The sequence below is a fragment of the Rutidosis leptorrhynchoides genome, chromosome 7 (assembly GCF_046630445.1).
Source record: "Rutidosis leptorrhynchoides isolate AG116_Rl617_1_P2 chromosome 7, CSIRO_AGI_Rlap_v1, whole genome shotgun sequence".
NCBI lineage: Eukaryota > Viridiplantae > Streptophyta > Magnoliopsida > Asterales > Asteraceae > Rutidosis > Rutidosis leptorrhynchoides.
This window is the reverse complement of record NC_092339.1, coordinates 8,784,313-8,811,679: the sequence shown is the minus strand read 5'-3', so window position 1 is coordinate 8,811,679 and position 27,367 is coordinate 8,784,313. Positions and strand designations below refer to the sequence as shown.

The window sequence follows — 27,367 nt, the reverse complement described above, 5'->3', positions numbered from 1 at the left end:
CATGTCCTGTATATTATATTCCTCTCAGATCCCTCGAGTCGCCTAAAAGGCTATCTGTATGTTTCCGGTTGTACATTGTTTATATTGGTTATAATATAATTTTCTGTTGGCTTTTCAAAAAAAAAAAAAAAAAAATGTAATCGAAGGCTTTGATGCTTTTGAATCCTTTTCATATACTCTCTCTCTCCCTATTGATAATCCACTATTTCATTTTGGGTTGTTCTAAATTAGTATTCCACTTCCATAAATAAATATAAATAAGAATATTAAGGTAAAGTTCTATTATGCCTTTAATGTAGTAGATAAGATTAAAAGAGAAAAAAAAATAAGGGTAAACTGAAAAGTAAATGTAGTATGAATTTTAAAAGGTAAGAAGGTTTGCTAATTTTCAGTGATTATATACTCGTAGTAGATTCTTACTTGAATTTATTCTACTTTGTAAGATTAGTTTAGTTGTACTTGATAAAAATTGCTCCATTACATGAGTAATTATATTTTGACAAAAACTATTACGAGTTTAAAAATGATAGTCGGGCTTAATACCAACTACTATTAGATAGTTTTACAAAACCAGTATATGGGTTACATCTTGAAAATATATGCTACTAGATTTATGAGCCCGTGCGTTGCACGGTAGCTCAATAATCTAGTTTCTTATATCGTATATTTATTTATAACAAAACCAATCATTAATCATTAATAGTTCAATAAAATCCGTCCATACATTTATTCATAACAAAACCAATCATCTGATGTGAGTTGCAAACATGAAATAGATAGAAAGCCCGTTCTTTGAAGTGGTAAGTGAATAAACATTTTGTGCCAGCTTTTAGCTTATTTTCTTTTCGAAAACGGCTAAATCCATAAGACACATAGGTTTGGTTTTTTCTTCGAGTTCCTTGTTTCAGCCTCCATTTGTACTTTCGTTTTCTTTTATAATTGAAGCACGACACTCTTTTACCACTACGTAGACCTGAAAGTAACATGATGTGATTTGGGAGAAGCTACAAATAATCAAAAGAGTTATATAATATCATATTAACGGACATTATTGTATTGGATTCAAAGAATTTCTGATGTTATTATATATAAGTAGATGACATTAATAATTTTTATATTAATAAGTTGATTTTATAACTTTAAAAGGATAGTATATTTGACATACTAACACATTACCGCGGGGTATGACAATATCGCAATTCAAAAAAATCACTTCTTGTTGCATAAAATCAGGTGGAACCATTTCATCCATCATACGATCTAACATGTACGTATTTTCAGAACCATCTTGGTTGTATATTTTTATTTATTTTTTATTTTTATTTTTTTTGGCGAAAAAAACGAATACTCATATAGAACCATCTTGGTTGTATCTTAGTAGCTCAATATGAAGGTCATCAATTGCATAAAAAATGACACAATCTCCAGATTTTAGTTGTAGATCCGCAACTAAAGCTAACAATCAAAATAACAGGAAGGCAACAATCAATACACTAACAAAAACACAACTACATAATGTTTTCTTTCTTGTACATTTTAAACCAAATACATATATTTTTTTTATAACCCATGATGGTGCTTGCATGGAAAAGCATTTTTTCAGCACTTTGTCCCTATATCCGAGTAAAAGCTACCTGTTGAGACCCTGATTTTATTATCAACACTAACTTGGTATTTTTTTGTTTAGTAACACAATTTATTTGCAAACAACTTCATACACACCGCAAATAACACGTAAAAAACTAACCCGTAGTGAAGGGCGGGCACGAAAAACTCGCTTAACACATGGACCATTTAAACATACTAAATATACTTAACACTTGCAAATACTAAGCATACTAAGTATATTAAATATACTGTAACCACAATCTTAAGATAAACAGCCACAATCTTAAGTTTTAAAACATACAGTTTTAATACATATAAACAACCACAGTGTTAAGTTTTTAAACTAAAAAACTTTAATATACAGTTTTAAAACTTTAGCAAGGTGGCCCTACTCATAGGACTCGTACTAAACAATGACTCATTTGGATCGTACATGGACCCACCCATCTTGCCACCATCATTAACTAATGTTCCATTTTACTGATTGTTAGTCAGACACTCTAGCGAAATTTTTCCTTATTCTTTTTTCATCCATGATGGTGCTTGCTTAGAAAAGCATATTTTCAGCACTTTGTTCCTATATCAGACTAAAAACTACCTGTTGAGACCCTAAATTTATAATCAAATTATTTTTTTAAGTTAGTAACTAAAGATTTCACACATGGACCATTTAAACATACTAAATATACTTAACACTTGCAGACTATACTAAATATACTAATTATATTAAATATACTCTAACCACAATCTTAAGATAAACAACCACAATCTTAAGTTTTAAAAATACAATTTTAATACATATAAACAACCACAATGTTAAGTTGTCAAACTAAAACACTTTAGCATACAGTTTTAAAACTTTAGCAAGGCGGGCCCTACTCATAGGACTCGTACTAAACAATGACCCATTTTGGATCGTAGATCGACCCACCCATCTTGCCACCATCATTAACTAATGTTCCAGATTACTGATTGTTAGTCAGAGACTCTTGTGAACTACATGCCTAGCTAAATGTTTTTCTTGAGACATAGTAGAAATTATCCCAATAAAAAAGTTTAAATACATACAGTTTTAATACATATAAACAACCACAATGTTTAAAAAGTTTTTATAAACAAAATAACAACACAAAATTAATTTGATAATGATGAATATGACTGACGCAATTAAAAATTATTAAAGCTAGTTTCGTATATATTTAGCTAATTAGCTATTTGATAGGAAACTACAAAATCAAACATATGCACATAGACTTAGATATCAACGTCAATATAATATAATATAGTTCTTATAATACAAAGTTTTAGTTACTGTATAAGAAACAAAAATTCGTGTAATCATGTAGCAAGCAAAATGAACAAAGTTAATGAAATCATTGAGTGTAATTAGATGAACTAACCTTTGAAAAAGTAGGAGCAGCAAATTAAGGTGCACTGGTGGATGAAGACTGAAACTGAATATGATGAACTGTGATGTACAAAAACCACAAAACGAACCGAAAACCCCCAGGGGTCGTAGTTAAACAAACAACCCGTGCACACCGAACGTGGTACCAAAACAACCACAATAGAATCCTCCTTCGTCAACCGAATTCTACTGAGTCTACCACCTGAAAACCAAATAACAGCAACCTTTCCATTTACACATTTAAGTCATAAATCCACCCCTTTTGATTACATAAAATAATACAAATTTTTTTTTTTTTTTTTTTTTTTTTTTTTTTTTTTATATTTCACATTTCTCATGGACAATGTAACAAAACAAATAAACATACCTAATTATTGGGTCCACATCAGAAAGTAAAAACCAGAAGTCCAGTTAAAGATGAAAATATCCTAACCCATATGAAGTTGATAGGAAGAGACTATAGGCTATGACATACCAACACCGACGCCCACTGTTGCCCAAAACTCTGACAACCGAGGCAAAATTCGGACGACCTAAGGGCAACCATTAACCATTCCATGCCTTTGAATTCTTGATAAGTGTGTAATATGTTTAATAGGAGAAAGGTCAAATGTAAAGGTAAAAACGGGAAATGAAATTTTCGACTTAGCTACTAACGAATGGGTCGATTTGGGTTCTGTTTGATGGGATGACCCGTTCCATCCCGTTTGTCAAATGAATTTTTTTATTTATATCTCATATATATACATGCATGGGTTTTGTATTTCAGGAGGATCCGACGACAAGGAGATGGCTTCAACAGCTGGTTGTCAACGTTCAAGGACCCCGTGTTGGTCTTCAAGGAGGTGGTGGATTTGAGCATATGCTGGTCAACTGAATCTAGTCAACACAAGTTTAGTAATGTGAAACTGCTCAAATAGTCACAAATTGGAGTATTATTTATTTAATACTATTAGATAAATTTGATGTGGGTTGTTTTCTAAAAGTGAACCGTCATGTTTACTGTTTTTATTTGAGGTCTTAGCCTTGTGAATGGTGTATGCCACGATCAGTCACCAAGAGTCATGTGTATATATATCTTAAAGTATTAAACTAATTTCGCTTAATCTTTAATGCTTTGTTATTGGAATTGATGGATCTGATGTTGCAGTTTTGCTGTGATTGTAATTTTAAAGAAAAAAACCCCCCCCTAAGAATCATTGGATGAATATAAACCATGTCATTATGGATCAACTTTAAGAAGTAGAACTTGTGTTTACAAGGACGGAATTGAAAACTTATACATGAATAGTGGCAATACACAGTTAAAAACAACATTAATCGTCTATAAAAGCTTAAGCAGACGTGTTCTAATATACGGGGAGGGGAAGGAAACCAACTTCAGTTGTCAAATAATTTTGTTATCTTAAAGGTCTCCTGATTAATCTTCAAGCCACCATTAATGATCAGAAGTCGAAGACAATCAAAACATCAAGTTGACATCTTCATGAATATGGCCATCGTTACTCCCAGAACCGCACCTGCTGCCACCTACATACAAAACACTTATGAATAATTGATGTCTTTGGGTGTGTAAGTATGAGCCTAATACCTTTAGCAAATTGACTTAAAAAAAAAAAAAAAAAAAAAAAAAAAAAAAAAAAAAGAAAAAGATAGCAAACGCTTTGTTAAATGGTTCCTTGTTGTATAGCACAAACATGCAAATAGGTAATATATGGTAACGATACCTGGAATGGAGTGTGACCCAGTGAGTCTCGTAGAGGCCTGACATTGGAAAGTGGATGTTCTGGAGGCAGCTCACAAACAATTTGATTTAATAGCTGCGTGCGTACGTACAAGATATAATCATTATCCACAAAATTATTAAAAGTTTTCAGATACAGACAATTCAGTATTAATTACTTATGAAAGATGTGAGATGTTAAATGCAAATTTAGAGGGACAAACCTCGGCTTGTCGACCAGCATGAAGTCTAACACCAGTTGCATCATACATTACCTGTCAAATAAACAAGTAATCAATAATCAATTGATGTAAATGGATACCTGGCAAACCAAACCCAAAGTGTTGAATTTGGGTCTAATGGGTCTTGTATATGGGTCAAACGGGTCGAGTTGTAAATTTTTCAGTTTTTGAGATTCACATCCCTAAAAATTGGTCCAATGAGTTTTTTTAAAACATATTGGGTCTTACGCAAAAAAATAAGAAATGGGTCGATCGGGTTCAAATCCACCAAGTCTAACAAATAAAGACGGGTCCAACGGGTCTTGTATATGGGTCCAACGGGTCGACCTTTAAAATTTTGAATTTTAGTCGCACGATGTAATTTTTCACGATGTAATTTTTCAAAATATAATAAAAAATAATAACATAATAAAAAAATAATATAAAAATGATAAAAAAAATGTAAAACTAAACTTTTATTGAATAAAATGGTTCTCGGCCCGACCCGACCCGTTGGGTCTCGACCCACTCAGACCCAACCCAACCCGGGTCCCGACCCAACCCGTTTGACACATTTAAATTCTAACCCGTTTCGACCCATGACCCGTTTCGACCCAAACCCATTTGGGTCTCGACCGAACCCGACCCGTTTGCCAGGCTTTTGCTAGTACAGCAGTACTACATGCACATTTGATATAGCTTACTCAAAATTTGACACGATGGATAAAATTTATTCAAAAGAAAGTTGGACATCAAAAAAGCAACCACATGTACTTAAATAGACCAAATTACCTAAGGCTGTAGAAATCACTAATCAGAGATTAATCGGTAGGAACTTTGCAGCGATTAATTGACCAAATCGGGGATTAATCGGATTGGACATTTATACATACATTTAAATAATAAATTTCAAAATTCTACGTGTAAATATAGAAGAAGACCATAAACATAAACATAAACATAAACATAAACATAAACATAAACATAAACTTTAACATAATTGTATAGAAACATAAACATAAACAAAATCGTACAAATGTTAAAATGCTCGAAAATTCTAATTTATATTCATATTAAAAATTAAAATGTTGACCAACTTTGACTTTGACCAATTATGACCAAAATCTGACTTTGACCAACTAAATCCGATTTTGACCCATCGATCTTCATTGACCGATTATGTAGAGGGATTTCAGAAAATCTAATCAATCTGCTTCTAAAAAGGGATTAATCGGGATTTTCAGAACCATGAGATTACTACATAGGTCACAATACAAAATACTTTTACTCTATCATAAAGCAGATCAAGTTTAAATCAATAAACTTCTTCAAGCAATTTCCCTCTATATTTCCCACCAATGACCATTCAAGTAAATGTAAAAGACACGCACCAAAAACACCCCCATCCAAAAGAGTCAAGTCTGTAAACAACATTAACAAAAGCTAGATTCTCATTTCATGACATCTTTCAAAAAACTGAAACCCCAATCTGATTCTCACTGGTTAAGAGAAAGATAATGCTCATATGAGTTCTAATGTAACTAAAACTAGTAAAAATGGCTCATGCCATTGTTACTTCACAACTAAATTATAAAAAGTCCAAGATCTCTCAACAAAACTCCTCTTCTATTATTCATCTTTGCTAGAAACAAACACTCACTAGTTGTAAATTTGTTATCCAACTTAAGGAACACTAAGTAAACTAGTCATTCTAGCTGAGCATTGAGATGCAAACCAACTTTGGTAGAACCTTGTGATCGTACAAAGAATTCCATAAAAATGAGCAATTTAAAACAGAATTCTGAAACACTTGTGAAAATCTGTACCACACAACAAGAAACAAGAAGAAAGAAATCTAAGGTGTAGAAAGTACATACAACACATGCCAAAACAACTGCAATGGCAAAAGCCGATGAACCCATGCCCTCTTGTAAGCCTATGCATGCAGCAAGTGCTGTCACTGTTGAAGAATGTGATGATGGCATGCCACCTGAACTAAGCATCCTTCTCGTATCCCATTTCTTCTCTTTATACCTGAACGACATCCAAACCGCAATCAAAATAATAGACAACAGAAGTCATATGATAAAACAAAAACTGAGAACAATTTACTAAGGATCAAAAAGTAACAAAAATACCAATTAAGTAACCCTTCCACCACAGCTAAATAGTGACGAAGTCACATGGTGATCAGATAAACTCAGCTGGCCACATTAAAGAATGTATTATAAGTCTAAAGGAGACAAGTAAAAGTTTTAAATTTGGGGAAGTTATTTGGTTATGACAATCACAAAATATCACCCAGTTATTTAACTGTGCTTCTTTTCCTTTCTTATCTCTTTAATAGGTTAGTTACGACTAAGGAAGTGGTAAGAGAATACATGTAGCACCCATCCTTTTAAAAAGTGTACTTTTGATTAACAGAAATAAAAATTATAATTATACGAAAATTCCATGGATATCATGACTCGTGAGATTATCAACTAAACTAAGTTTAGATCGTTGTGTCGTAATTCGGGTATCTCCATCTCATAACAGTATGTGTATTCAGTTACTGGTTACATACGGCTGCCTGAACGAAAGAACCATCAAAAGCACAATCTCCTAGTCCCCTAGCCTTCTTTGAGCAACTACAATACCGAACTACAATCTCAACAGCATTTTCTAAAATTATACCAACATGTGCACGTTAAAATCAAGACCAAGATATATATCTTCACAATTTCACTAATATCATAACATTAAGCAAGAGAGTTAATTTCATTTCATTTCATTATTTATTAAATCCCTGTAAATCGCCCAATTTAGCTACCAATAGCTCCACAAGATGACAAAATTCCATCAGAAACATACATTTACATTCATACCGAAAGATACATATAGTTATATCATTACATACAGAAGATGCGTACAGATATAAATATAAAGACAGAATCCGTACCAATGAGTGAACACTTTAAGGAACTGCGCGATAAATAAAGATAAAAATGCGGTAAGAAGAGGTAAATTCGCAGGTAAAATGGACGATTCTGATGAGTACGATCGAAGACTTGAAGACGCATCAGCCGCTGTAATCACCTCATCCATTACAATAACCGATTAAATTCACCTCTTCTTTTATACGTCTATATTAAATTAATGATTGATTAAATTGATTTCAACTGTATAGATCGTTAAAAACCCTAACTTCGTACTCAGCGATCACTAATTGTAAAGTACAAATTCAAATTACAATCGAAACTAATTTACTTGAGTATAACTGGATGATTCACACGTAATAATCAAACAACAACTGGATCGAGTAATTTGAAAATATTTTCTCCGGGAAGGGTGGTCGTCGGTGACGGAACGACGAGTATTTTTAAGTTAATATAAAATTAAAAATTAAAATTCTTCAGGACACTGGTTTTGTTTTACATTACTGATTTGTAAATGGGCTTTTATTGGAATTTGGGCTTTACTAGGTGACGAAAGCTTATAATAGTTGAGCCCACCAGACTCCGTAATTACAATAAAAGAGTATAGCTGAAAAGTATCGTACTCTCGAAAAGTTAGAATAAAACTCTGACAAGCAAATTGACTATGCAAATTGACTATGCATATAGACACTATACATTTGTAACGATAAATTGAGGCTGAGATAACCAAACATGTGACTAAAGACTCAAAATACATGCTAATGAACCATTGCTTCAACGGCATCCCCTTCACCTTATTTTTTTTTTTTTTACGAGGAACCCCTACTACGAACGGGCACATTGGCCCCCCCGCAGCGGGTAAACCCTGGGTAAACGGCAAGCCAACCCTCCACCGCTACCAGGTAAAGCATCCTCAGGCTATTGGTCTCTTAAGTTCGCCCCAAGCGTTTGAAGTGCCTTGAAGGGAATCGAACTCGTGACCTCACCTTCATTGAAAGTGTTGGTGGCCATACAAGCTATGCCTGGATGGTTTCCCCTTCACCTTATGTGTTGAAGCTGGGGGTGAGTTCGAGTCTCGCTCTGCCCTTCACCTTATGTGTTGATTATATTAAGTCAAATGGGTAAGAAAAACTTGTAAACCCATTTTGACCCCTTCATGTACTCGTATGAATTTTCACTTATACGTAAAAATCATTTTAATTTATTTCCAGTTTTTTGTCAAAAAAAAAAGAGGTTATATTAAGTCAAATGGGTAAGAAAAACTTATAAACCCATTTTAACCCCTTCATGTACTCGTATGAATTTTTCACTTATTCGTGAAAAATCATTTTAATTTATTTCCAGTTTTTTGTCAAAAAAAAAAAAATGTGGTTGACGACGCGGAACTAACTTATCGTTTGAGATCCATAAATAGGCTTTGAATTTAATGTTTCTCAGCGGGCTCATCAACACACAAACTTAACTGAAAATCTACTTGAAATTCGAATTACCCACTTTATATTGAGACCGATAAGCCGCCAATCCATTAAGTCTTAAATTCCCATATCCAACAACATATAAGTTGAGTCCCTTAGTACTCTAAAACCAATTGGTGATAAATGGATATTCATAAACTTATATACTGACAATATTTCTTTTCAACTTCCGATGTGAGATGGTTTGCATCTTCTTTTAACAGATTAACTCAAACAGTCACCCCCTTAATCGGTTTAGCTACATGCTACATGCTACATGCTTGCTACTGCCTTTTCTTTCTACTAACTGCTTCGATGCTTTCTTTCTGCACCATTCACATCCGGGCTACAACCACAACTTTCATACCACGTGTAGCCGTGTAGGATCGTTTCTGCCCAACAACATGTCCAACATATGAGTTCACGAGTTCCTTAGTATTCAAAACTAATTGGTGATAGCGGGAGTTTTCATAAGTTTATATACTCGCAATATTTCTTCTCAACTTTCGATGTAGAATGATTTGCATTTTTTTTAACCGATGAACTCCAGCATATAATACTAAGTCACAGGTGATCTAACAATATTAAAATAACAAGATAAAATCAAATAACTATAATCACATGTAAATAATCATATTATAATCTAAAATTATCTGGAAAAAAAGAAGATAAAGTTAATCTAAATAACTATAATCACATGTAAATGGTCATATTACAATCTAAAGTTACATAAATTAATCTAAAGTTGGCGGGATTACATCTCGATCAAAAGAAAGGAATGAAAAGGACCCTTCAAATGCCGGTTAATTCGGTTTTGCATTTTGTTAGGTTTATTCTTGCACTTTTGTTCATGGGTTTATTGTTGATACGGTTGGTTATTATGTTGATATGGGTTTGGTGACTATTTCAGTTTTTGGTTCAAGAGGTTCGAATTGAGTTAACATGTTCTTATATTAATTTAGATTGTTTACTTTTTTAGCCTTTCGGCTTGTAACTTGTAACTTGATTGTATCGGTATTGGCCATTGGGTCCTTCATTTGTTAATGAAGATACTTCTTATTTTAATTAATATCTTTATTTTTTATTTTTATTTTGATAAAGAAATTTGTAAAAATAAACTTACTAATTTCTGAACCCTAATTATTATTTTCGTTATTTTAATAAAAAAACTCAAGGAGTAATCGTACATATAAACTTAATATCAAGCTGAATCGTACATGAAATTAATTACATTCAATTATAATCACACATGATTAAAATTAAAATTAAAATTATGATTTCCTATGAAAATACATGTAATCTTTCAAATTTTATCGGTAAAGGTGGGTCAGTTTCACTTCGCTAGGCCAAACCAGCAATCGGGAACCAACTAATCCACAAATCTCGCAACTGGATCGTGATTCCTTAAAAAATTAAATAAATAAATGACAAAAAGGATCCTAAAAATCACAAAAATTACATTACCATGTCATAATGTTACAGTACCATGGCCAATTGGAGAAGTCAAAGACCTTTCACAGTTCAATATATATATATATATATATATATATATATATATATATAGTGGTAGGATCAAGAGGGAAGTAACCAATCGGGGGGAATCGGGGGGAAGCAAAAACTTTTTTTTTTCGTTTTTTGAAAAAACTTTGTTCACGAACATTATAGATGAGATAAAAATATGAACATTTAGTAGAGACACTTTGTGATAAATGTTTTTATTTTGGCGGGAAAACGCTCGAAGAAGTAATATATAACAATTATCGTGTGACGACCCGAAAATTTCCGACCAAATTTAAACTTAATCTTTATATAATTCCGACTTGATAAGCAATGAATTTTAATAAGTCTTGAACCTCCGGAAAGAGTTTTACACAAGCTTTTGGTCACCCTTTTATTCTGACGATTCGCGAACGTCATAACTTGATTTAATTGTTTAATTATTTAATTGTTTAATTATTGTGTATATATATGGATTTAAATATAGTTAACTTGAAAATATGATAATTAAATATCTCATTAAGTATATTTACAAAGTATTATATATATATTTTCATACTACTAATTTAAAGAGTTTTTGAACAATATATATGTTACTATTTAAACGACGTAATTAACTTATGTTAAAATGTATTTACATATAAAGTATTATGAGTGTAAATACATCCTTACAAGTATTAAATACACTTTATAATATACCAATACATATAAAGGATAGCTATACTCGTATTTTCGTTCAATTTCATCAAGAATCCTACGTATATTTATACGGTATTTATACGTGTATTATACGCAGCTTCTAGAAGTAATTACTGATAATGCTAAAAACGAACATATATTTCATAGCATTATCCCTCAAGAAAGACAATCTTTTAGTTGCAACTGTTCTATTTACAAGTGATATTCGTTTAAATAATAAAAGGTGAATACAAAAGACAGATTCGACGAATTGAAGACGCAAACGACCAAAAAAGCTCAAAAGTACAAAATACAATCAATGAGGTTCCAATTATTGATAAGAAACGTCTCAAAATTACAAGAGTACAAGATTCAAAACGCAAAGTACAAGATATTAAATTGTACGCAAGGACGTTCGAAAATCCGGAACCGGGACCAGAGTCAACTCTCAACGCTCGACGCAACGGACTAAAAATTACAAGTCAACTATGCACATGAATATAATATAATATATAATTAATTCTTAAAATTAATATATATATTATATTATATTTAAAAACCGTCGGCATAAAAAAAATAAAGACTTTTGAGCCTCCCCAGCTGGCCATGCGATCGCATAGCCTTGAAGGGTAAAGCTCATGCGATCGCATGAGCCCTTTTTCCAGGCCTGTCCTATAAAGTTCGCGAGTTTTGGACGCAAAAACACACATCTTTTTCTTCTCCTCATTCAACGTATAATATTTATATTTATATTATAATTTTAATTTTAATTTTAATTTATAATAATAAGGGTGTGTTAGCGAATGTTGTAAGGGTGTAAGTCGAAATTCTGTCCGTGTAACGCTACGCTATTTTTAATCATTGTAAGTTATGTTCAACCTTTTTACATTAATGTCTCGTAGTTAAGTTATTATTATGCTTATTTAATCCGAAGTAATCATGATGTTGGGCTAAAAATATTAAAATTGGGTAATTGGGCTTTGTACCATAATTGGGGTTTGGACAAAAGAACGACACTTGTGGAAATTAGACCATGGGCTATTAATGAGCTTTATATTTGTTTAACTAAATGATAGTTTGTTAATTTTAATATAAAGATTTATAATTGAACGTACCTATAAATAACCATATACACTCGATCGGATACGATGGGCAGGGTATTTATATGTACGAATAATCGTTCATTTAACCGGACACGGGAATGGATTAATAGTCACTAGAATTATTAAAACAGGGGTGAAATTATGTACAAGGACACTTGGCATAATTGATAACAAAGTATTAAAACCTTGGGTTACACTCAGTCGACATCCTGGTGTAATTATTAAACAAAGTACTAAAACCTTGTTACAGTTTAAGTCCCCAATTAGTTGGAATATTTGACTTCGGGTATAAGGATAATTTGACGAGGACACTCACACTTTATATTTATGACTGATGGACTGTTATGGACAAAAACCAGACAGACATATTAAATAATCCAGGACAAAGGACAATTAACCCATGGGCATAAAACTAAAATCAACACGTCAAACATCATGATTACGGAAGTTTAAATAAGCATAATTATTTTATTTCATATTTAATTTCCTTTATTTTATATTTAATTGCACTTCTAATTATCGCATTTTTATTTATTGTTATTGTATTTAATTGCACTTTTAATTATCGTACTTTTTAATTATCGCAAGTTTATTTTATCGCACTTTTATTATTCGCAATTTCATTATCGTTATTTACTTTACGCTTTAAATTAAGTTTTTTAGTTATTTAATATTTTACATTTTGTTTTAACTGCAACTAAAGTTTTTAAAATCGACAAACCGGTCATTAAACGGTAAAAACCCCCCTTTATAATAATAATATTACTTATATATATATTTGTATTTTTATAAATTTAAACTAATATAGCGTTAAGCTTTGTGAAAAAGATTCCCTGTGGAACGAACCGGACTTACTAAAAACTACACTACTGTACGATTAGGTACACTGCCTATAAGTGTTGTAGCAAGGTTTAAGTATATCCATTCAATAAATAAATAAATATCTTGTGTAAAATTGTATCGTATTTAATAGTATTTTCTTGTAAAATTTAATAGTATTTTATACCCCTTAGCTTTAACATCAAGTATTTTTGGCGCCGCTGCTGGGGAACTTAAACGCCGAAAGCGCAACGCTAATATATATAAAAAAAAGATTTTTATTTTTAGTTTACTTTTAAAAAAAATACGCTTTTGTAAAAATACGTTTTAAATATTCGAAAATATAAAAAGAAAACAAAAATATAAATATTTTAAAGAGTTTGTTAAATATTTAAGTTCTATAAAAGTTTCTTTATCTTTATTTTATAAAAATATAAGTTTTATTTAATTTATATAAATATATTACTTAAATATATAAAACAGAAAATTCAAAACAGAAAAAAAAAATATAAAAACACTCGGGCCTGCTACTGTAGCAGCCCGTAACCTGGCCCAAAACCTCAGCTCGTGCGATCGCATGAGCCCGAAGGCATAAACTCATGCGATCGCATGAGAGTGTCTGACACGCCAACTGCAACCCTAAAACTGCATTAATTACGGGTATTATTATTATTATTTAATAAACCCTAATTAGGTTTTATTATTTAATTAGTTATTAGTTTTTAGATTTAATTTATATATTTAGTTTAATTAGTTTAATTAAATTTTAAAATTAATAGTTTTATAAAATAAATAATATAAAAATAATATTTTTATAAAAATTGTACTTTTTACAACTTTTAGTATATTTTTATATTTTATTTTTTTAATTATTTTTAGCGTAATATTTGTATTTTTCGCTCGTATTTAGTTTTAATTCATAGTTTTTGCCATAGTTATTTTTATTTCTAGATTTTTAGGCTTTGCCGTAAAATTCCTTAAGTCCTTTTTCTTTAGACTAAGATATAGGTGCTTTAGAATTTTGCGACGCCTTTTTAAGTTTTAGTTCCTTTTTAAGATATTGCCATTTGGGATACAGTTTTACTTGTAAGCTTTAATATTTTTAGACGCCCTTTACCTATGTATCAATTATCATTCCAATTATTAATCTCAATTTGCGATTATAATTTTAAGTTAGTGATAGTAATAAGGTTGGGTTAGTCAAGTATTTTTAAGTTTTATAAGTCACTCTTTTTCTTTCTTATTTTTTCGATCTTTTCTTTTTCGACCTTTTTCTACGCGCTCTTTTTCTTTCTTATTTCTCGTCATTCTAGTTTTTAGGACTTAGAATTTTTTCTACTTCTTGTCTATACTTCTTAAAATTACGAAAATTTATTTTAAGTGGTTAATTGATAGACATCAAAATTTTCTGGTTCGTAGTAATAGTTGGATTTGTACGTGGACCGGGTTATTGGAGCCAAACAGTACTCAATTATATTGAGACTAAACGAATCATGCCCCTCTGCTGCATCTTTTAGCTATTCGAAAAGTGGGCAAAATCAAAAAAGTCTATTAATTGGATAACTTATATAATTTTATCTTACCTTTTAAAAACTAATAGGATATTCAGTGAATGCACCGAGCAAGACGTTCACCACCTTTTGTACGTTCACCACCTGTAACTCGATCAATACATCTAGCAAATATTACCGCCGTTGATTTTTCTTTAGAATCGTCATCCAGTCGACCAAGTATTCCAATTCAAATTTCCGATAATCCATTTTTTGAACCCGACCTCACAATTGAGAATCCGGAGAATATTCAGGGACGATTCATAGATCCTGAACCATTAAATTTTCCTCCGAAACCACCAATCATTCAAACAGAGATTGTTGAGGAACGAACCATTAAATCAGAATCCTCTAGTGATTCCGATTCAACAAGTTCAATTATGGAGAATCTGGAACCTTTAAGTATGGAAGACCGAATGAGAGCTAAACGCACTGGCCAAGGTCACGCAATTACTCATCCAGACATTAATGCGCCAGATTATGAAATCAAAGGACAAATTCTACACATGTTGACTAATCAATGCCAATTTAGTGGTGCGCCGAAGGAAGATCCAAATGAACATCTTCGTACCTTTAATAGGATCTGCACTCTATTTAAAATCCGAGAAGTGGAGGATGAACAGATATACCTCATGTTATTTTCCTGGACTTTAAAGGGAGAAGCCAAAGATTGGTTGGAATCGTTACCTGAAGGGGCGATCGATACATGAGACGTTTTAGTTGAAAAATTTCTTAAACAATTCTTTCCGGCATCTAAAGCCGTAAGACTTCAAGGAGAAATTGTTACGTTCACACAGAAACCGAATGAAACTCTATATGAGGCGTGGACAAGATTTGGAAAATTATTAAGAGGATGTCCGCAACATGGTTTAGACACCTGTCAAATAGTACAAATATTCTACCAAGGATGCGACATCACTACAAGAAAAGACATAGATATAGCAGCTGGTGGTTCCATTATGAAGAAAGCCGAAACTGATGCTTACAAAATTATTGATAACACTGCTTCCCACTCACATGAGTGACACCAAGAAAAAGATATCGTTAGATCATCTAAAGCAGCTAGAGCCGATTCTAGCCATGACTTAGAATCCATTTCCGCAAAGATAGATGCTGTGGAGAGACGAATGGAAAAGATGACTAAAGATATCCACTCAATACGAATTAGTTGTGAGCAGTGTAGAGGACCACATTTGACAAAAGATTGTCTCAGTATTGAATTAACAATGGAACAAAGAGAGAATATTTCATACATAAACCAAAGACCTGGAAATAATTATCAGAATAATTATCAACCGCCAAGACCGATCTATAATCAAAATCAGAATTATAACCGAAATATTCCATACAACAACCAACAAGGTCCTAGCAATCAACAAGTATCTAAAAATACTTACAACCAGCAAAGACCTAATTTTCAAAACAAACCACCACAATCCGATGATAAAAAGCCGAATTTAGAAGATATGATGACAAAGCTAGTTGAAACTCAAACGCAGTTTTTCACATCTCAAAAACAAACTAATGAACAAAATGCTCAAGCATTTAGAAATCAACAAGCTTCTATTCAAAACTTGGAACAAGAAGTAAGTAACCTAGCAAGGTTAATAGGTGAAAGAAAACCGGGAAGTTTACCTAGTGATACAAATGCAAACTCCCGGAATGAAACAGCTAAAGCCATTACCACAAGAAGTGGTACAACACTTAAACCACCTGAAATACCTGTAACTTCTAATGAAGCTATTCCTACTCCACAAGAACCACAACCTGATCAAGATAAGGAAAAAGAACCGGTAGTTGAAAAGGTTAATGAAGATAACACAGTTAAGGCTAAACTTTATGTTAAACCATACCAACCACCACTTCCTTACCCGAGTAAAATGAAGAAAGAGAAACTTGAAGCCGAGCAATCCAAATTCTTAGATATGTTTAAACAGATAAATGTAAATCTTCCTTTCATTGATGTGATTTCAGGAATGCCTAGATATGCTAAATTCTTGAAAGATCTAATCTCAAATAGAAAGAAAATGGAAGAACTCTCGGCTGTTACTATGAATGCTAATTGTTCAGCAGTGCTGTTGAATAAGATACCAGAAAAACTATCTGATCCAGGAAGTTTCACAATTCCATGTTTTCTGGGTAGTCTTAGTTCAATAGAAGCATTGGCAGACTTAGGTGTTATTATAAATTTAATGCCATATTCACTATACACTAAACTAGACCTTGGAGAATTGAAACCAACCAGAATAAGTATACAACTAGCCGATCGATCAATAAAATATCCTAGAGGGATAATGAAGAATATGCTAGTTAAAGTTGGTACTTTAGTATTTCCAGTAGATTTTGTTGTTCTGGACATGGAAGAAGATTCTCAAGTTCCTCTCATATTAGGAAGACCATTCTTAAACACGGCTAAAGCAATGATAGACGTGTTTGGTAAGAAATTGACCCCAAGTATAGAGGACGAGAGTGTTACCTTTTCAGTTGATAGAGCAATGCAACAACCGCAATCTGCAGATGATACATGTTATTATATTCAAACTATAGATTCACATGCAGAATTGTTGGAGGAATTTCCAGAATTACAAGGAACAGGAGAATGTTCTTTAGGAGAAGGTAATGAACCAATTGATGAAGCTGAAATGTTTGCTACACTTATAGCTAATGGATATGAAACAACAACAGAATAAATTCAAATGCTAAAAGAAGAAGACAGATATCGATACAAATCATCGATAGAAGAACCTCCGAAATTAGAGTTAAAGCCACTTTCAAACCATTTGGAATACGCTTATTTACATGGTGAATCTGAATTACCTGTAATAATATCGTCTTCTCTTACTGAAAATGAGAAATCACAACTCATTTCTGTGTTGAAAGCTCATAAACCAGCCATTGCATGGAAGATTCATGATATTAAAGGAATAAGTCCTTCGTATTGCACACATAAAATCCTTATGGAAGAAGGTCATAAAACGTATGTGCAACGCCAATGAAGACTAAATCCGAATATGCAAGATGTAGTTAAAAAAGAAATTATTAAACTGCTAGACGCAGGTCTAATTTATCCAATTTCTGATAGTCCATGGGTAAGCCCAGTTCAATGCGTGCCTAAGAAGGGTGGCATGACTATCATTACAAATGAAAAAAATGAGCTTATTCCTACTAGGACTGTAACAGGATGGCGTGTATGTATTGATTATAGAAAATTAAATGACGCCACCAGAAAAGATCACTTTCCCTTACCTTTTATTGATCAAATGTTGGAAAGATTAGCCGGAAATAGTTACTATTGTTTTCTTGATGGTTTTTCTGGATATTTTCAAATTCCAATAGCACCCGAAGATCAAGAGAAAACCACATTTACGTGCCCTTATGGTACTTTTGCTTACAAACGTATGCCATTTGGACTTTGCAACGCCCCTGCAACCTTTCAAAGGTGTATGATGGCGATTTTTCACGACATGATAGAAGAATGCGTGGAAGTTTTCATGGATGACTTTTCAGTCTTCGGTGATACATTTGAATCATGTCTAGCTAATCTTGAACGAATGCTGATTAGATGCGAACAATCAAATCTAGTACTTAATTGGGAGAAATGCCATTTCATGGTTAAAGAAGGCATCGTTCTTGGACATAAAATTTCAAAAGAAGGAATTGAAGTGGATAGAGCTAAAGTAGATATAATTGCTAAACTTCCACATCCCACCAATGTTAGAGGAGTTAGGAGTTTTCTAGGGCATGCCGGTTTTTACCGACGTTTCATAAAAGATTTTTCTAAAATTGCCACTCCTATGAATAAACTCCTAGAAAAGGATGCTCCATTCATCTTTTCAGATGAATGTATTAAATCTTTTAATATTCTTAAAGAGAAACTCACTAATGTGCCGATCATGATAACACCAAATTGGAATCTATCGTTTGAACTAATGTGCGATGCAAGTGATTTTGCAATGGGAGCCGTTTTAGGACAAAGGATTGAAAAACGATTTCAACCTATATATTATGCTAGTAAGACGTTACAAGAAGCACAAACGAACTATACAACTACTGAAAAAGAACTCCTTGCTATTGTCTTTGCTTTTGACAAATTTCGTTCATATCTCGTTCTAGCAAAAATGGTGGTTTATACCGACCATTCTGCTCTTAGATACCTATTTTTGAAACAAGATGCCAAACCAAAATTAATCCGTTGGATCTTACTCTTACAAGAGTTCGATATTGAAATCTGAGATAAAAGAGGAGCAGAAAATCTCGCCGCTGATCATCTTTCTCGTCTTGAAAATCCCGAATTAGAAGTTCTAAATGAATCGGCCATACAAGACAACTTTCTTGATGAATATCTATTGAAGATAGATTATACTAAAATTCCATGGTTTGCAGACTATGCAAACTACTTAGTATGTGGATTCCTTGAAAAGGGATTATCGTACCAAAAACGAAAGAAATTCTTCAGTGATATAAAACACTATTTCTGGGAAGATCCACATTTGTTTAAAAGTTGCCCCAATGGAATAATACGCCGATGTGTATTTGGAGATGAAGCTAGTAAAATTTTAAACCATTGTCACACAGGACCAACAGGAGGGCATTATGGGCCTCAACTAACAGCAAGAAAAGTTTATGATGCTGGATTCTGTAGTGACCCGAACTTTTCCATGTTTATATATATTAATTGAGATTGATATTTACATGATTAAATGTTTCCAACATGTTAAGCAATCAAACTTGTTAAGACTTGATTAATTGAAATATGTTTCATATAGACAATTGACCACCCAAGTTGACCGGTGATTCACGAACGTTAAAACTTGTAAAAACTATATGATGACATATATATGGATATATATATAGTTAACATGATACTATGATAAGTAAACATATCATTAAGTATATTAACAATGAACTACATATGTAAAAACAAGGCTACTAACTTAATGATTTTTAAACGAGACATATATGTAACGATTATCGTTGTAAAGACATTTAATATATATATATCATTTTAAGAGATATTCATACATGATAATATCATGATAATATAATAATTTAAAATCTCATTTGATATTATAAACATTGGGTTAACAACATTTAACAAGATCGTTAACCTAAAGGTTTCAAAGCAACACTTACATGTAACGACTAACGATGACTTAATGACTCAGTTAAAATGTATATACATGTAGTGTTTTAATATGTATTTATACACTTTTGAAAGACTTCAATACACTTATCAAAATACTTCTACTTAACAAAAATGCTTACAATTACATCCTCATTCAGTTTCATCAACAATTCTACTCGTATGCACCCGTATTCGTACTCGTACAATACACAGCTTTTAGATGTATGTACTATTGGTATATACACTCCAATGATCAGCTCTTAGCAGCCCATGTGAGTCACCTAACACATGTGGGAACCATCATTTGGCAACTAGCATGAAATATCTCATAAAATTACAAAAATATGAGTAATCATTCATGACTTATTTACATGAAAACAAAATTACATATCTTTTATATCTAATCCATACACCAACGACCAAAAACACCTACAAACACTTTAATTCTTCAATTTTCTTCATCTAATTGATCTCTCTCAAGTTCTATCTTCAAGTTCTAAGTGTTCTTCATATATTCTACAAGTTCTAGTTACATAAAATCAAGAATACTTTCAAGTTTGCTAGCTCACTTCCAATCTTGTAAGGTGATCATCCAACCTCAAGAAATATTTGTTTCTTACAGTAGGTTATCATTCTAATACAAGGTAATAATCATATTCAAACTTTGGTTCAATTTCTATAACTATAACAATCTTATTTCAAGTGATGATCTTACTTGAACTTGTTTTCGTGTCATGATTCTGCTTCAAGAACTTCGAGCCATCCAAGGATCCATTGAAGCTAGATCCATTTTTTCTATTTTCCAGTAGGTTTATCCAAGGAACTTAAGGTAGTAATGATGTTCATAACATCATTCGATTCATACATATAAAGCTATCTTATTCGAAGGTTTAAAGTTGTAATCACTAGAACATAGTTTAGTTAATTCTAAACTTGTTCGCAAACAAAAGTTAATCCTTCTAACTTGACTTTTAAAAATCAACTAAACACATGTTCTATATCTATATGATATGCTAACTTAATGGTTTAAAACCTGGAAACACGAAAAACACCGTAAAACCGGATTTACGCCGTCGTAGTAACACCGCGGGCTGTTTTGGGTTAGTTAATTAAAAACTATGATAAACTTTGATTTAAAAGTTGTTATTATGAGAAAATTATTTTTATTATGAACATGAAACTATATCCAAAAATTATGGTTAAACTCAAAGTGGAAGTATGTTTTCTAAAATGGTCATCTAGACGTCGTTCTTTCGGCTGAAATGACTACCTTTACAAAAACGACTTGTAACTTATTTTTCCGACTATAAACCTATACTTTTTCTATTTAGATTCATAAAATAGAGTTCAATATGAAACCATAGCAATTTGATTCACTCAAAACGGATTTAAAATGAAGAAGTTATGGGTAAAACAAGATTGGATAATTTTTCTCATTTTAGCTACGTGAAAATTGGTAACAAATCTATTCCAACCATAACTTAATCAACTTGTATTGTATATTATGTAATCTTGAGATACCATAGACACGTATACAATGTTTCGACCTATCATGTCGACACATCTATATATATTTCGGAACAACCATAGACACTCTATATGTGAATGTTGGAGTTAGCTATACAGGGTTGAGGTTGATTCCAAAATATATATAGTTTGAGTTGTGATCAATACTGAGATACGTATACACTGGGTCGTGGATTGATTCAAGATAATATTTATCGATTTATTTCTGTACATCTAACTGTGGACAACTAGTTGTAGGTTACTAACGAGGACAGCTGACTTAATAAACTTAAAACATCAAAATATATTAAAAGTGTTGTAAATATATTTTGAACATACTTTGATATATATGTATATATTGTTATAGGTTCGTGAATCAACCAGTGGCCAAGTCTTACTTTCCGAAGAAGTAAAAATCTGTGAAAGTGAGTTATAGTCCCACTTTTAAAATCTAATATTTTTGGGATGGGAATACATGCAGGTTTTATAAATGATTTACAAAATAGACACAAGTATGTGAAACTACATTCTATGGTTGAATTATCGAAATCGAATATGCCCCTTTTTATTAAGTCTGGTAATATAAGAATTAGGGAACAGACACCCTAATTGACGCGAATCCTAAAGATAGATCTATTGGGCCTAACAAACCCCATCCAAAGTACCGGATGCTTTAGTACTTCGAAATTTATATCATATCCGAAGGGTGTCCCGGAATGATGGGGATATTCTTATATATGCATCTTGTTAATGTCGGTTACCAGGTGTTCACCATATGAATGATTTTTATCTCTATGTATGGGATGTGTATTGAAATATGAAATCTTGTGGTCTATTATTATGATTTGATATATATAGGTTAAACCTATAACTCACCAACATTTTTGTTGACGTTTTAAGCATGTTTATTCTCAGGTGATTATTAAGAGCTTCCGCTGTCGCATACTTAAATAAGGACGAGATTTGGAGTCCATGCTTGTATGATATTGTGTAAAAACTGCATTCAAGAAACTTATTTTGTTGTAACATATTTGTATTGTAAACCATTATGTAATGGTCGTATGTAAACAGGATATTTTAGATTATCATTATTTGATAATCTACGTAAAGCTTTTTAAACCTTTATTGATGAAATAAAGGTTATGGTTTGTTTTAAAATGAATGCAGTCTTTGAAAAACGTCTCATATAGAGGTCAAAACCTCGCAACGAAATCAATTAATATGGAACGTTTTTAATCAATAAGAACGGGACATTTCAGATTCTATAGGCCTACAATTTACAAAGACGCACACCTTCTTTGAAAATCCTGTGATGCTTGTCAAAGGGCCGGAAAAATAAGTCAACGTGATGAAATGCCACAAAATGTCATTCAAGTATGCTAAGTATTTGACATTTGGGGTATTGACTTTATGGGTCCATTTCCAAAATCTCATAATAATCTCTACATTCTCATAGCCATTGATTATGTATCTAAATGGGCGGAAGCACAAGCTCTCCCAACTAACGATGCACGAGTTGTAGTCAACTTTTTAAAACGTCTTTTTGCAAGGTTTGGAACACCGAAAGCTTTAATAAGTGATCAGGGAACTCATTTCTGTAATAATCAACTTGAGAAAGTTCTTAAAAGATATGGAGTAACTCATAAAATCTCCACCGCATATCATCCACAAACAAGTGGACAAGTTGAAAATACCAACCGAGCTTTAAAACGTATTCTAGAGAAAACCGTAGGATCAAATCCGAAGGAATGATCCATTAAATTGGAGGATGCACTCTGGGCTTTTAGAACAGCCTACAAAACTCCAATTGGAACCACACCTTTTAGACTCGTTTATGGAAAAGCATGTCATCTTCCAGTAGAAATTAAACACAAAGAATTTTGGGCTTTGAAGACATGTAATCTTGATTTACATGAATCTGGATGTCTACGATTAAGTCAACTAAACGAATTAGAAGAATTAAGACATGAAGCATATGAAAATTCGTTAATCTATAAAGAAAGAACGAAGAAATGGCATGATAAAAGAATCAGAAGTTCAAAAGAATTTAAAGAAGGAGACAGAGTTCTTCTTTTCAATTCACGATTTAAGCTATTTCCTGGAAAATTGAAATCAAGATGGTCTGGACCATTCATAGTCAAAAGAGTTTTCCCATACGGAACGATAGAATTAATAAATTCAAATGGAATTGAATTTAAAGTTAATGGTCACAGAGTTAAACATTACATAGATAATCCGATGGAAGTCGACAACGAAGTTAATCACAATTTCGATACCACAGCTAACTAAGTGTGGGGAGAATCAAGTCTTTAAAGGATAATATGTATTTCTGTTAGAGTTAGATTTTCTGTTTTCGTATAGTTCTCGAAAATGGAACCCGAATGGTCTTTCCCTAGCAGATCCTAAAGAACTAGTCTTCTCCCCCCATTCTGAATTTTTAATTTTTTTTTAGGTTTTTACGAAATGAAGACTGCCTGTGAACTAAACCATGGTCTAATGCTACACGCTTTGATCACTAAACGTAATAATGACACACTTCCGAGTGAACTAGTATCAGTAATCAGAAAAAGATTGGACAGAGTAAGAAAAGAATCCAGATGCGAAGATAATAAGTTACAATTTGGTAAAGGAAAATCAAAATTCGCAGCGAAAAGAAGAGCACGACACCTTGAAAGATGTCACAAATGCGGAAAATGGTCACATGGAGGTAAATGTTCAAATAATCAAACCTATTCAAATACCGAATTTGTTACTTTATGCAGAGACAGATCGTTCATATGTTTAGAAGAAAAAACACTGAATGCTCGAGGTTACGCCTATGTAGCTATGGAAAACCAATTAAACCGACTATCTTATGAATGGGATAGATCATATAACTAAGAATACTATCTCACAGGTAAGTCTGTACAGTTTTTATTTTTTATTTTTATTTTTAACCTTTTGATAATAAACGCTAATTTGTTCGCTATAAAGTATTAAATTGGTATTGAATAAAATTAGGTTTGGCGACCGAAATTATTGATATCATACAAAAATTTATTACATCACTGCGAAATTTAACGTTTATTCTTAAGGTATAAATATCTTTAATCAATCAACACAAAATATTTCAAAAATTCGTCATGAGTTAAATTAGGTCATGGAACCGAAATTACTTTACCGAAAAGAGGGGCGCATATTTTTGATAATATTTGATTGATTAAAGTGGGATAAAAGACCAAAAAGATTTTTAATTTTATTTTTACCATGTTTTTAAAATTAATATATAAATATTAAATTAATATTTTGAACTTTGTAAAATCAATATATTTAAGTTTGTAAATATTTAAAAAATTAATCTTTTTAATATAAGTTTGTATGTATAAAAACAAAAATATAATATAAGTTTGGTGTAAATTTATAATATGAATTTTTAATTAAGTTTAATATGAATTTTTAATTTTATGCATTTTAAATTTAAGTTTGGTGTGAATTTAAAAACAAAAATTTACTTTATTTCGCTAAGTTAAAAATATGATTTTTAAAATTCGTCGTGAGTTGAAGACTAGGTCGTTGAACCGAAATTGTTTTACCCGAGGGAGGGACGAGAACTTTTATTATCATTATTTTTAATCTTATTGAATTAAAGTATGCCAAAAACATTAAAAAATCCAAAAATCTTTACTTTTAAAACCGCGCTTTGATTTGACAAATTTTAAAAATTTTGTCAAGAGACAGATTAGGACAACGATCTGAAACGCCCTCGCTCCTAAAGGAAAACCAAATTTTTAGAATTTTATTAATTATATGTTTTAGAAGTTATAAGGTTTTGTAAAAAAAAAAAAAAGGGCAAAACACTGTAGCCGGGTACCCATGCAATCGCATGGGAATCACCCTATCCCTCCATGCGATCGCATGGAGGCAAATTCCAGGCCTGATACATACAGACAGCGAGTCTGTCTTCCTCACACCAATACACACAAAAACACGAAACTTTCTCAAATCTTCACCAAATTTCATCATTTTTCCACCGTAATTCATCATTTTTCTTGCTCTAATCATGCCTAGATTCTCATTCTTCAGCAAAATAGTAAAAATTACACCCCTAAACTCTATAAATTCTTAGTTTTTGTGATAATTATCAATTTTTTACCTAATGCAATTTTGTTAATTTCTAGTGTAATTAGTGTTAAATTATTAGTATTTTATGCATGTATAACCTAGATTGATGCTATTTAACATGATTTGAAGCCAAAACTTCAAAATTTTTAGAAATCTAGGGTTTGTGTTCTTGAGCAATTTGGGGCTTTTTGATATAAACAGGTTATGGCCAATTTTCTTCATGAATTATTACTAAATTGAGTAGTGTAACATGTTTAGATAGTTAAATGATCCAAACATTGATCCTAAACATGATTTTTGGAGATTAAAGTGGACTTTTTAAGTCCAAAATTCATGAACTTGATTAATTTGATATATTTGCCATTTGAGACTTGTTTAATTATTAGTATTGACTATTTTGACATGTTATTTGAGTTAAATGCTTATGAACTTTGTATACATTTTCATATGTGCTTATTTGAAAAGTGTAGAATTGTGAAAAATTGTGAAAATGTGTATAAGTTTAATTTTGATTTAACATGTTATAGTGATTGTTTTAAGTTGTTATTTTGCTAACACTAATGCATATTTGGATGCCCAAATTTTGTATTTAATGTGTTTTGCAGAAAGCCGATACTGGAGGTTCAGGAGCATCATCATCTAGACGACCAGAACCAGCACCAGAACCAGAACCAGAAATGCAACACGAACAAGAACCACAACAAGAACCACAACAACAGCCTGATCAGCACATACCTTATTATGATCCGATACAGTTTGTTGATGAATTCATAGTATTCCCAATGAGGCCGCCAGTAGAATTTCCAACGATTCCTGAGCACACTCTGCATCCTAATCTAAGATTTGATAGGAGATGGAGAGATTACGAGACATATCAAAGGAACAAATTCAAATTGGTAACAAAAAATGTAGAGGTGCCAAGGGTAATCGATTGGGCCCCTTTGGAAACGATCCATCTAGCTGACCGTGTTAGACAGCTTTTAGTTCAAAAGTATGGCAGTTCTTCTTTTACAGATTGGGAACGTATTTTCACCATTCGTAGACCTGTATATAAGGAATGGTGTGTTGAGTTGATGAGTACTGTATCACTTGATACAAATATAGTTAGAATAGATGATAGAAGATTTCTTAGGTTTATCCTTGGCGGTAGGATGTACAGAATGTCCATGCTGGACATGGCCAGGGCTTTACAGATATATACTCCTGGTGAGTTGCTACTACACAATTGTACAAACTTGATTCATTATGGTGAAAGGGTAGATAGCAACTTTGACGCTGACGCCATTTGGAGGCGTATGTCACATTTTGATGTTTTTACACGAGCAGGAGGACACTCCTATACACATATTGACAGAGCCGAGCTTCGTATTATTCATAGATTTTTGGCTAACTCGATTACACAGAGAGGTCACAATAAAGAAAAAATTACCTTACATGATTTATTCTACCTAAAGTGTATTCGGGATCCTAGAAGCTTTGTCAATATCCCTTACTGTGTTGCTTTTTATTTATCTAAAATGGTAGAGGGAATGCAGGAAGGGAGTATAATAGGAGGAGGTATTTTTGTTACTCTCATTGGAGAGTATTTAGGTGTTGATAGGAACCAAGGGGGTCCATTACAGTTCGAGGCTAAGACTTTGAAAATATGTTAATATA

General features: G+C 32.3%; 1 protein-coding gene across 1 annotated transcript; it reads right to left on the bottom strand.

Moving 5' to 3' along the window:
* Positions 1-4,221: 4,221 nt before the first annotated feature.
* LOC139857139 (uncharacterized) lies at positions 4,222-8,339 on the bottom strand. The gene is made up of 5 exons (XM_071845867.1): positions 7,902-8,339; positions 6,838-6,994; positions 4,964-5,014; positions 4,744-4,836; positions 4,222-4,546 (listed from the first exon to the last, which is right to left on the bottom strand). Exons 1-5 carry the CDS (start codon positions 8,045-8,047, stop codon positions 4,487-4,489), a joined length of 507 nt encoding a protein of 168 aa, XP_071701968.1. The 5' UTR covers positions 8,048-8,339; the 3' UTR covers positions 4,222-4,486.
* Positions 8,340-27,367: the final 19,028 nt, after the last annotated feature.